Source organism: Lissotriton vulgaris, chromosome 7 (genome assembly GCF_964263255.1).
Source record: "Lissotriton vulgaris chromosome 7, aLisVul1.2, whole genome shotgun sequence".
In the NCBI taxonomy this organism is placed as follows: Eukaryota; Metazoa; Chordata; class Amphibia; order Caudata; family Salamandridae; genus Lissotriton; species Lissotriton vulgaris.
The window spans coordinates 321,117,465-321,130,515 of NC_141695.1; the positions used below are offsets into that span (position 1 = coordinate 321,117,465).

Below are 13,051 nucleotides of genomic sequence, written 5' to 3' on the forward strand. Positions count from 1 at the left end.
TTAAAATTTAGCTGAAACGGGACAATCAATTTCATGTATATATTATGTTAGGTGGTGGGATACCAGGACCAAATCCCAACTGAATCACCGTGTAGGGAAACCATGACTTCCACATATATGCAGATTATGCTGCAGGTCAAGAGACCCATCCGCCTTCTCCCCTCTCCCTTGACTAGAATGAATGAATAAATGAATGAATGGCTTTATTTTACCCGTCACCTGCCTAAAATTGCCTCCATTTCAATGTAAGCCAATGGGGAAAATGCAACCTCCTGATTGGTTTTCGAAATCTCCCACATACCAGCTATCAAATGTTGGAAAGTATGTTGCTGGTCTTTGTTATGCAAATTAGCAAACACGGACCAAATAAATTACCAAATTATACACAATATAAAACCATAACCGAATTAAAAAAAAATAGTCTGTCCAGTTGGTTTTTTCAACTTGTTAGAACATTAATATTGGACATTTTGAGCACCAAGCACCAATTCATATAGGAAAATTGTGAAATGTAAAAGGAAATTGGGGAGTAGGGAAAAATGGAAGCGTGAGAAAGGCATACAATTTAAAGCCAGAATTGAGAAGGGATGCTACATGACTCACAAGCAAGAGAAGAACAAGACCAGAACATAGCACAGTAAAAAACATCTTTATTGTCGTTTGAATGGTGGAAATGTACTCTTCTGAAAAGATACATAGGTGAGATTGTACTTGAGCGTAGCAGGAGGCAACGGTCAGTGAGTCACAGTAAAAAGCTGAGACTGTCCAAGTTCAATCTATGTTTCAAACGTGCGAAAATAATTAATTGGAAAATAAAAACACCAGACGCAAAAGTAACCGTCAATAAAAGTGCATACCTTAGAAAAAAGATTTTAACTTAGTTGTTAAGTGAGAGTAAGAGGGGGACCTGCTGTAAAAGGAAATTGAATATGTGAAGGCCAGGAAAGACCATGGTTCCCCTCAACTCCATTCCCCAGCAGTAAAGCAAGGAAGGAGAAGAGAGAACTAACATCAGAAGTATGAAAGTAAGTAGGAGAATCTGACATAACCAAAGAGAATCTATTATGAAACAGAACTCCAAACTTTGTAAGCTAGGGCATTACTGCGCAGTCCTTTAAAATTATGCTAACCATGAAATCACTGCTTGGGTTCATTTTGATGAAGTATGATGCATCATTGTGAATAATCTGTCAGGTTACCATGGGTGTATCTTTAGGACTTGGGGGAGTGTTTTCCAAAATGCATCGGTTCACTGCAGTAGAACGGAGCAGATAAACTCCAAGAGTGTCTATATTGCCTAAAGGCTAACAAAAAAACTGCAGTACACAGAGCACTGGAATGATGTGATTCACAGTTTGCTCAAAACGTCAAAGGAAGCACTTCAAAATGGCACCAAGCAGATCTAGTAGCTACTTCATGGTGGTTAGAAAGATAAACGTAAGACCCAACAGAAAATGTGTAGATCTAAATTAAATATGGGAACACAGCCAGCAAAAGCTTTAAGAGTAAAACATTGCATCACAGAGGCAAAAGTCCACTTTATTTTGAGGTAGTCTGGCACCCAGGCCTGGAGAAAAGCCTCCACCAAGGTGGAAAAAGCTTAGAAGCACGTCTAGCAACGCACTGTGGACCATCATACACAGTGGCACTGAGCAGATCACTGAAGATTCTGCACCACTTACAGAAGTCTGCGATACTGATTTTGCACCATAGATTTCCTAGGTTAACTAAGACTTAATGGAAGCAATTTTGCTAACATTCGTAAAACAAGATTAAGAGCAGGTCTGGGCTGCTGAGAAACTTTCACATACTGTAAAAATGTATCCATGTCTAAACTGGCCAAACAGCAGCAGCAGATCTAGACCACTGACTAGCTTTCTCATGCTGCAAAACTGTAGCAAATTCTAAACTGGCCACACAACAGCAATTACGACACATGACCTTTGCAGCTCACACTGAGGAGAACTTCTAAACAAAGAATATATCCAATTTATAGATTTGAGGCGAAATACACTGGTGACATTGATCTTTGTTGTAGCCACCAAGGGTGATCACTTTTTTTTGCCAAAGGAACAAGTTCATGATTAACCAGACCCTAAACGTCTCTGCTAATTTTAGGTATAGCCCCTCCTTTACTTGATTCCCGGCAGTGCAACAGGAAAGTGGCAGATTTCCAACATAAACCGGCAGATTTCTTTCCAGGGGTTACTATAAAAGGGCAGTAAGAACAGAGCAGGTTACAAAACGTGATCTTATAAAAAGGCTACAAAGAAGCAGTTAAATCTATGAATATATAAATCCCGTTCACTGGTGTTTTTCCTTCATAACGATGTAGTCGGGAGGCAGTGCACAACGCTACTGGAGGCTCCTGTTCAAATAACTGAACTTATTCCCCCCTAACTAGAGGCGCATTAAAGGCACTGGATGAACTGTAGCAGTAGTCTCACACATGCATACAGAATCCTAGCATGAAGGCACAATAGGATCCATGCAGTCACACAAACACATTTCACACGGGTATTAAATGAACACAGGCATGAATATCAGCAAGGCAGATGTACAAATACAGACAAAGACAAAACGTCACAAAAAAATGTAGACATATTAAGACAGAGGAACAAGACTATTATACATATGTTCAGGTGTGTTAGTCAACAGATGCAGAAGATAGGTATTGTAGCAGAAAATAGAGGAATGAATGTATTTATCTAGATACAGACGTCCGTGCTTAGTTATGAGTACTAACAGACAGACAAATTCTCAGGAGATGCAATGTAGAAGCAAATTCACTCTCCAATTATCTTCTGGATGCCAAGAATGTCTCCCTTTAGTCCAATCAGAATAATACACCGTGAGGCGGGACTTCTGTTTGACCATTAGGAGGAATCCCTATCAACAAAATAAGTGGTGTACCACTCATCAATGTGCACTCTGGTTCAATCTGCTAGTAAAAGTGTGTTTCATAAAACTCCATTCTCTGGAGTACTTGCAGCCCGTGTCCCCACTCTACGGCTGTGCGACTTAATGCTCCTTGACCACTACAGGCAACTGGAGGCACTTGTGCAGAGCTTCCAGCTAAAATAACATTGGAACAGTAAGCTCTGCTAAATGCTTAGTACAGCTTGCCTGTGTCCGCATTTTAGGGCTCACACCACCAATCGTAGGATCATGATAAATTACTGCATATACAGCAATAATGAAACACAAATACTGTTATGGCTGCGTTACTCATGAACCTACTCCCGAGCCAGCACCCTGATTTTTAAGTCTCTAGCACTAAACAAAACAAACAGGCAACAGTAAGGCAGTGCACCTGAAAAGAACCCGAAACAAATTCAGTAAAATAAGAAATCACAACTACCACCCAAATACAAGGTCATAGAGGGAAATAAACAGAAAGACATACAAAAGGCACGGGAGCTACAGACCGGTAGATACACAAGCATACGTGCAGAAATACACATACGTACAGAAACACACAGGCAAGCAAAAATGCAATCAAACCGAAGTCTAAAAAAGTTACAGCTAAACAAACTCGCTCCAGGAAGACATGCAATGAATTCATTTAGAAACAGTTCAGCTGAGGTTCAACGGCAGAATACTTGAAAGTATGGTGAAGTTGTACTTGCAAGAGCCACTGAGCATCAGCAGAGGTGTCACGTTCTGAAAAAACTCTAATGAAGGACTTCTTTAAGGATATTCATTTATAAAGATTTCTCCGATAAGTCCTGGTTTGAATGTTCTTATCACGGTTACAAACAGGCTAATAAAACAGCACAAAGAGCTTGGAAGGCATGGCTCCTTTTCCAGTCATAAGTGCTGCCAAGGAGAGAGGGCACAGAGAATACAAATGTCCCCTAGATAGGCACAAGAAGTAGCTACTTAAGCAGGTGAAAAAAGGAAGCAGTCAATGGCCACACCACCACCAAAACATGCGAATGATGAATAGACGTTGTGGGGGTAATAGTATCAAGGTGCATTAGGAGAACATGAAATTAAGGTACCACCTGTATCCTACTTCTCAGATCTGTGTAAGGAAGGTAAAAACCTGGAAAGACAGAAAGCGTGCCAGTACAAATAGCAGCCTTTTACAGTGAAACCTTTGTATTTTGATGGGGCCAACATTCCCTAAAGGTCATATGGTGTTTCCCGGCATAGCAATTACAACTGAAGGGCCCACATGCAGGAGGTTCACATACAATAAAAAATTGCTCAGTGCTCTCTATTCAAGCCACTTAAAGGCTAGTGGCACTTGATCTACGATTGGCGAGGTGAGTGGTACAGGAACCCCCTAGAGTAACGTGCTCAGCTGATGCACATAAGGCCCTTAGATGTGAATGAATTCACCTCTTCTAGTCAGGAAAGGAACGTGAGAACTCCTGGGTTGAGAGTAGATCTTTTGATACTAAATAAGTAACCTGCAAGGCTGACAACAAGGGCGTGAAGCACTTCTTGCCCAGGAACGCACTCAAGTGACAAGGACCATATCTGAGACCCAAGTTAGGCATTAGGGAAAAACGGTGTCCTTACCAGCATTTTTGTTGCTTTGTGGAGAAGCATAGTACAATCTCGGTTTTACACTCTCCAGTCATACAGTGCGGCTAAATTCGTGCTGGGTTAGGGACAAGTCAATAAGCAACAGAATCCAGCATAGGTTGCACTAAATCAAACAAGACCCGTTTTAGAATGTGTTTCACAGGACATCAAACCCAGAACAGTGCAATTTGTTGAAAGAGATCCTAGATGAACACGGCCATTCAGAACCAAGGTCCCTTTAGTAATTCAATACTAACCTATCCAAGGGCACAGATTTCTGATCAAACAAGGGAATTAACAAAACAACTTGGTTTACTGTGTGCTGGATTCCCAGACTCAGGCAGGTCAAACCACCTACATGTAGGTCACTCCCTCAGATATCCAAGGGATGGGATCTGGAGAAGGAACTAGTCAACAATCAGTGGCAGACAGTGGAATATTTTACAGGTTCAAACCTTGCAGGTGATGCATACTGGCTATGGTTGTGAATAATTCGGTTTTAGAAACTGCAGCTAACTCTTGCCATCAGACTTGCAAGCATATCTTATCTGCCTCTTGGGGCATGCAACTTGTAAAACTTCAAAGCCTAAGACAAGAGGTCATGCATCACTAATCTGATCATTCAAGCTCATTCCTAAAACAAGAGCTATGTCCCAGAGACCGATTCGAGTTACAGAAAGAAAAGCATTACTCAGTTCACCAGACCGTGCAGTTTGAAGACAGACTAGCTTCTTTTCCGGTTACACAGATATCATACTCTTTCTCTGAAAGGAAGTGCCATCTTTAAGGCTATACAACTTGCAAAATGAAGCCTCAAGCTGAACTATCCCTCAAGTTACAAAGATCAATAAGACTCCTGTTTCAGCCAGCAGAGTTATCCCTGAGAACAGAATCATTGCTTTACATAACGGAATTTCATCAGTGCCACAAAGCATGCGGTACAATAGTGCGGATGACCCTCCCTCCAAAATGTTTTTTTCTCTCCCTTTCCCCTACTTTCGCACCCTCTCCTTGGCCTGGATTTTGACTCAGTGACCACATCAATTCACATGAACAGAAATGGTTCCCCTCGGTCTTTCATTCAGCTGAGTGGCCAGGTTGATGCACCGGAAGGGGCTGCAGACAGCCCTGTTAAGATTCAAGTTTCAAGAAAAGGATTTGTTCAAGTAAACCAATCGAAAAAGTAATTAAAAAACAAAATGTCTTTCATATTTTCTTCTTAAAAAAGGCACGAGGAATTTGTGTAAAAGTATGAAGAATTCACAGGGCCATTTGCAATGAATGATGAACAGAAGTGCCCGATCAGCACAGTCCGGCATTAGCAAAGGAAGCTCAGCGTCCACTTTGGGATGTGCTAGGTTAATGCATTTACACAACCCTAAGAAAACTTCCAGAAGGTGAGGGAGGCCGTCAGTATCCCGGCTACAAAGATGCCAATGGTCTGCCACGTTGGTGTACCAAACAGACTCTCCTGCAAAAAAAGGATAGCCAACCTTAAAACCAGGAGACACATGTAATGCCACATTCAAACATTTCAAACTACTAATCAGAACAAAGACTGCATAACGAAGCAAAGGGATATAGAGAGTCAGACTAAAGCTTGCTAATCTACAGGACACAATGTAAAAGAAAAACAACAAATTAAAAGAAAGCATGCACAAGATATCAATGGAAACTACCAGTCAAAAAGGCAACTGCAAGGGATATCATAGGGAAATAAAGCATGCATGGAATAAAGAAGAAATGAAGCCCTTGCATTGCAGACCAATTGGCAAGTTCGACTTCTTAATCTGTATTTTTTCCCCAGTGGATTTAACATCGATGAGAACTCTGCAAATGCTCTGTTTGGTTTGGTTTCCTCGACCAGCATCAGAGAAAAAAAGTTGAATGAGAATTGGGTGCACTCAGACTGTACCCTCACCCGCATAGAAAGGAGACTACTGTCTCGTTATCAGGCTACGGAGAGAATAATGGTTGTGGCGGCGCGGATGTTTACACATGTACCCTTAGAGACAATCTATTGACCTCTGAACAAAGATCAATTCCGGTTCCGTTATCTGAGGCCTTGACTTCCCCGAATGTAAATGTGGTTGTTCTGATGTGTACTATGCTAAGTACCACCAAGTGGTGCTCAGGAAGCACCTCTTCCTCTGCTTCTTTGGATGACTTTAATATTGGGTTTTAGAAATGTGAGGCTATCGCCAATCTCCTGCCCTATTCCAGACCTCTAGCTAGGCCTGAATGAGCTGCGCACAAAATCGCTGGCACAACTGTCCAATGACTTGTGGTTCTGGAGTTATAACATATTGACCTTGTCCTCGTTTAGATACAGACTGCTGTACCTCTTGTTCCAAGTGGGAGGTTACTAGTCTAGTGGGTGGTAAGAGAACAACAGAGGAAGAGGACCACAACTAGCCGTTAGAGATACAGGCCCCAGATAGTTTTAGGCAGCCTTGGATTGCACTTCATTTCCTAGACACTCCTTAGCACCTTGAACAGTATGGATGATCAGTTGGAGACAAAAGCAGTCCGCTATACTGAGTACTGCAGTCTTCGGTCAAAGTTCTTGCCGGAGAACCTTGGCTCCAGAATAACGGACATTACAAAGAACAGAGATGCTGTCGAATGATCTTTCCAAACATTTATTCTCATTTGCCGAGAGTTGGGATTCCAAGTTCATTCTAATAATATGTTATTGAGTTTTGGGATGGGAGCTGCAGTATACATTTAAACTATTTAGCTATCCTTTAATCCATAGCAAGGAAGAAAATAGGACAATGGGAATCTTCTGGCTACTGAACTGTATGACCAGGCAGCAAGAGGACAAATGATGTACACCCTGAAAGATGTGGGGAAGTTTGCAGTCATCATGTTCCCTCCCTGTAGGATATGAATGTCATTCATGTTAACCTGAGTTCAGCCCTATACTATCCAAGTACTATAATCTTATTTTCATTGTATTTCATTCCTTGTTTTACTGCCTGGTTTTCTAGATCTATACATTTTCATACATCTATAACTATCTGGACAAACCTCTTCTGCTTAACACGGCTCCGCTAGAAGTATACATAGCCACAGCCATACAGTTGGAATGCAACAGTACCAAATGTCTTGAGGAATTAATGGTAAATTACCATATTAATTATTGCCCAGAAACTACATAAATCCACGGGTTTCAGAGAATATGCCTCACATATGCCAAAACAAAAACTAATCAGAATAGAAAATGTATGGGATGCCAAAAAGACACTACTAACTAGCAGACAAACTTTGAGAAGGGAACCCTACAAATCAGGTTAGAGAATGCAAGAGAAAACAATCTCGCAGAGCAAAGCAAGCAGACATAGGTAATCAGAACAATGTTTTAATAGGATGCCCCAAGAGGAGATATAATTTTTAAAAAGTCATAAAATACCAACGCATAAGAAACATTGAAGACAAAGCATACTTGAGAAGATTTGGGAAATAAACAGTTCATAAAAAAGCATACGTGCGATGCTGAGAGAAAATAACTAGTCAGAACAAATAAAGCATACTATACTGCGAAAAACAAACATGCCACACAAAGCCCTGTATTATAAAGACAAATAATAGAAAGGAATACATCAGAGAATAACAAACTGATTATGCCACAAGCAAAGAAAGACAAGAGAAACTCACCCATCCTCCCTGATCTCGAATCCACTGCAGCAAGTTATCTCGTAGATAATCCATGGTCCAGTTGAAAATAGTGCGGATCAGCTCTGGAACATTGGAGATGAGAGCCTACGCAAAAATGGGATGACACAGAGAGGAATGGGTAACTGTTCTGAGTACATTGCACACCAGAGGCCTTTGTTATGCATAACTCACAGGAGCCAATAGTACATCATGGTGCCATGCACTCTCCACAGAAAGCCTAGTCTAGAACACAGGGAGGCGGTCTAAAGATAGGTAAAACTGCATACTTTTTACCACGTAATTTTGCAAAAATTACCCAGAATATGTATATTTCATTTAGATGGGGGTTGTACATGTGAATATTGTATGTAAGGTATGCTCCTGCAAACAAAAGACATATGAAGTAACTGCTCAGTATACTGGACAGACACGTGCATTATGATTTCAAGTCAATGTGTAAGCAACAACAACAAAAAAAATGTATATATGCAAAGCCCAATGTGCTAAAAAATAAAGAGATACTGAATGTGGGGACATGCCGTTCATAGCACCCTACTGAGTTCCCACAATCTCAGAGCAAGAGTAAACGGATTACTCCCTGAAGATGTTAGACGCCGAATGGGAATGTCATTCTTAAATTTTTCTTGCAGAATTTCAGGCTCCAATTTTAGAACGCTCAGTGCAGTAGATGTACAGCTTTAAAAATAATTTGCTCCGTCACAGGTCGTCAATGTAATGACGCCCTTTAAAGAGTGGTATGTGCCCATTTTAGGAGACTGTAGAGTAAACTAACTTATAAAAAATTTAAGATCAGAGGGAGCACCAGTTCCTAATGGCTTGCCAAATGCACTCTTCCGGCACGACCCCTCATTCTGGACTGGTATTCTAACTCCATGGTTTATGCACACGTTAGCAACTGGCTCGATCCCTGATTCCTGGCAAAGAAGCATTTTAAATCCCATATTCAAAACAGGTTCACATTCAGACCCCGATTGCACGGATTGATGTGGAGGCCAAGATATATGCTTCAAATCTTTTGGCAGATCTAGAGGATTGGGTCAATCGCATAAACCCGATACAAAACACTCAAACTGGATTTCGGGCCAGAATGGGCACCCACACGTACCAATATTTCTGCTGTAATACTTCCAGCCAATCAAGCTTACGCAAAATCTCGAACCTTGTACGCTTGCTTTACTGACCTTAAAGCAGCGTTCGACAAGGTTCCGAGAAAGAAGTTGTGGGCCAAAATGCAAAGCTGGGGGGCACCACCTAAACTTTTGGAGGCAATAATCAACCTTTACTCAAACACATGGGTGCAGATAAGGAAAGGAGATGGCCGCACCATAACAAACAAGATCCCAACATTAAACGGGCTAAAGCAGGGATGTGTGTTGGCCCCCTGTTTATTCAACATCTACACAGCCAATCTTGAGAATTACTTCTAACAAGTGCAAATTGACCCCCAAAAATTAGGCAAAACATCAATCAGGAGCCTTCAATATGCAGATGATATCGTGCTCCTAGCATAAACACCAATCGGCCTGCAGCGATCGATGACCCAACTAGGATCTTATATCACTTCTGCTCAATTAATTAAAAAAACCTTAAGAAAACCAAGGTATTATGCTTTAGTAAACATCACAAAATAGGGTCAAAGGGGACATTCACCTGGAAACTGGAGGAAAAAACAATATCCCAGGTGGACTCCTACAAATACCTAGGGTTCACAATCCATCAAGCACCAGCAGCTGAGTTAGTCTGCCCTGGTATTCAGTGAATCTGCCAGGTGTTGAAACACCAGTGATATGCCCCGATGTTCCTGCCATGTCCAGAGGCGAAGGGCCTCTTGACATCGGGTCCATGACCCCACCCCGCCTTCTTTGTTGCAGTGCCACAAGGCGGTGGTGTTGTCCGTGAACACCTGCACTACTCTTCCCCGGACAGAGGGAAATAACGCCTTTACTGCAAGACTGATCGCTCGCAGCTTCTGAAGGTTGATGTGGAGCCCAGACTCCACTGGAGACCAGAGGCCTCTGATCTCTGCCTCTCCCATGTGGCCGCCCCATCTCAGCAGTGAAGCATCCGTCACTACTGTGAACTCTGGTTGAGGAAGGGAGAGGAATCTGCCGTTGACCCAATCCCTTGTTTGTAAGCCACCACTGCAATTGGTGTGCAGTGCCCTCCGAGATCTGGGCGCAATCAGACAGATTACCTGATGTTGAGCCCACTAGAACTTCAGGTCCCACTGCAAAGCCCGCATATACCATAATCAACAGCATGCAGGAGGCCATCAGGCCCAGCAGCCGGAGGGTCATCCTGACCAAAACCCAGAATAAGGGCTGAAAGATCGGAATCATAGCCCAAATATCCCTGACTCGCTGCTCGGGAGAATAGACCCAAAACCGCGTCGTGTCCAGAGCCGCTCCGATGAAGAGGAGCTTCTGAGAGGAAATCTGGTGCGACTTCGGCACATTGATGGAGCACTCCAGCGAATGAAGGAGGTCGGCCGTAGTCTGGAGGTGGGAAACGACTGCCTCGGGCGAGCCCGCCTTCAACAATCAGTCGTCGAGATAGGGGAAGACTGGAACCTCTGATCTGCGCAGATGAGCTGTGACCACCGCCATCACTTTCGTGAACTCCAGAGGGGCGATGGTAAGGCCGAAGGGGAGAACGGTAAACTGAAAATGCTTGCGGCCTACCATGAATGGCAAGTAGTCTTGGTTGGCCGGCAATACAGGGATGTGAAAATAGGCTTCCTGCCGGTCCAACGCTATCATCCAAGCTCCAGGGTCAAGGGCAGACAAGACCTGAGCTAACGTCAACATTTTGAACTTCTCGTTTCTGAGGAAGCGATTGACGCTCCTGAGGTCCAAGATAGGACGTAGGCCCTTTCTTGGGTACCAGAAAGTAGTGGGAATAGCAACCACGACCTACTTCTTCAACAGGAAAGCGCTTGATGGCTCCCTTGGCCAAGAGAACTTCCTGTTAGAGAAGGCCCAGGCGATCCTCCGACATGTGATGGTACCGAGGTGGCATGGCTGGAGGGGTAGTCTCGAAGGAGAGGGAGTAGCCACTTCGGACAATCTGCAAAGCCCACCTTTCTGACGTGATGGTGCGCCAGTGGGGGAGGTGATGGCAGATCCTGCTGTCCACTGGCGATTGATGGGCCTGAAATGTCGGACTAGGAAGGTTTGGAGGCGTAAGCAGAGGGGGGCCGGGGGGGGAATTGGGGAGGTTGGTGGACTGGCCTGCAACCTGGACCCCAGAACCTCGGCAGTGGTTCCCATGTCCCCAGCCGCACGAAGGATGTGCAGCTTGCACCGGCCTGTGGCTCCGACGTAGTGGGGCACCCCTTCTGTAGCCACAAAAGGGGCTAGAAGCAGACTGCGCTGGTCAAGTGGAGAGGCCCAAGGACATGGCCATAGCCGGTGAGTCCTAGAAATGCTCTAGAGGGCGATACGCTTTGATGCCAGTCACCTTTTCGGTGACAAAGGGCATTTCCAGAAGAGTGCTCTGGACATCCCCAGAAAAAAGTCAGTCTGTCTCATCCAGGCGTAGCGACGAAGGGCTACCGACGTGGAAACCTTCCTGCCCAGAGAGTCGGCGGTATCCAACCCAAAGCAGATAGTAAACTTTGCTGCATCCCTACCTGCAGCAACGGCCTGAGAGAGTACGGCCCAGGCCTCTTCCAGACCCTGAGGCAGCACTTGCCCAACCGTATCCCACACAAAGTGGGAATAATGGCCCAATAGACATGCAGTATTTACCGACCGCAGTACCAAGCAGGTGGAAGAGAAAACCTTCTTCCAAAGATGATCCAGCTTCTTGGATTCCCTATCTGGTGGTGGGTTAGGGAATGCGCTCTTGGAAGTAGAAGCTTGGACAACCAAGCTATCCGGGATGGGGTGTTGGGAAGAGGAAAGTGGGGTCGGCCGGGCGGTGGGCAACCATCCTATCCATGGGAGCCCCTGTGTTGCGCCTGGACAAGTGCCCAAAAGGATGTCGGTCAGGGCTTTATTAAACGGCAGCAGGAGCTCCGAAGAACTTGCTACCGGCTGAAGCACCTCTGTCAGGCGGTTAGTCCCGACTGCCACCGTAGGAAGCTCGGCCGCCCTACGCAACATCACTACGTAAGACGCTCCCTCCTCCATAGTCGCATTAGTAGGAGACAACATGCCATGGTCTGGGGAGGTATCCAGACCACTGGCATCCCCAGGTCCTCTATCCAGTCCACGGCTCACATTGTGAGAAGGTGTTTAAATGGTTCGACAAAAAGTGCTCACTTGCCCATAGTGCCCTACTTAAAGCGCTGAAACTTAGACCTAGGGATAGGCTAATTGTGGCGAACCTTCGTAAGGAATACAAACTGGCACTTGCAAATCGCAAGAATCAAATTAAGGAAGAAGCCTGGGATCATCTTCAATCTGCAGATGTGGAGAGACAGCAAAAAATTTTGGGCTATCATCAATCAGTCGTTTTTCACTGAGGAGGGAAAATCAGATATGGACTGCGTAATTGAAGATGAGAGTTGGCTTAATCACTTTAGAAACATCTATGACATTGAGCCAGGGGTCCCTACTCCCCCAGACTTAGTCGTACCTCGAAACAATATGCCCATTAAGTTTAACACCTCTGAAGTGGAAAAGGCGATCAAAGATACTAGCAAACATAAGGCCCCTGGCCCTGACGGGGTCCCTGTAGATCTCTACATCTTGTACCCACAATTCTGGTCCAAAATTCTAACAAACGTTTTTAATGCAATACTCACCGCAGGCTCCCCATCTTCTTGGTCAACCTCCATTATTGTTCCGATTTTCAAGAAAGGGAACAGGGGGGACCCCGCTTGCTACAG

General features: G+C 44.2%; 1 protein-coding gene across 1 annotated transcript in view; it reads right to left on the bottom strand.

Annotated features, from left to right (window-relative positions):
- Positions 1 to 632: 632 nt before the first annotated feature.
- The window catches only part of BAX (BCL2 associated X, apoptosis regulator), a 121,819-nt gene continuing 109,400 nt past the window's right edge, over positions 633 to 13,051 (bottom strand). The window contains exons 5-6 of the mRNA XM_086930151.1: positions 8,197 to 8,301; positions 633 to 6,007 (exon numbers count right to left, since the gene is read on the bottom strand). Of these exons, the coding sequence (XP_086786277.1) occupies positions 5,915 to 6,007; positions 8,197 to 8,301 (198 nt within the window). The 3' untranslated portion in view covers positions 633 to 5,914. The remainder of the gene's footprint in view (positions 6,008 to 8,196; positions 8,302 to 13,051) is intronic.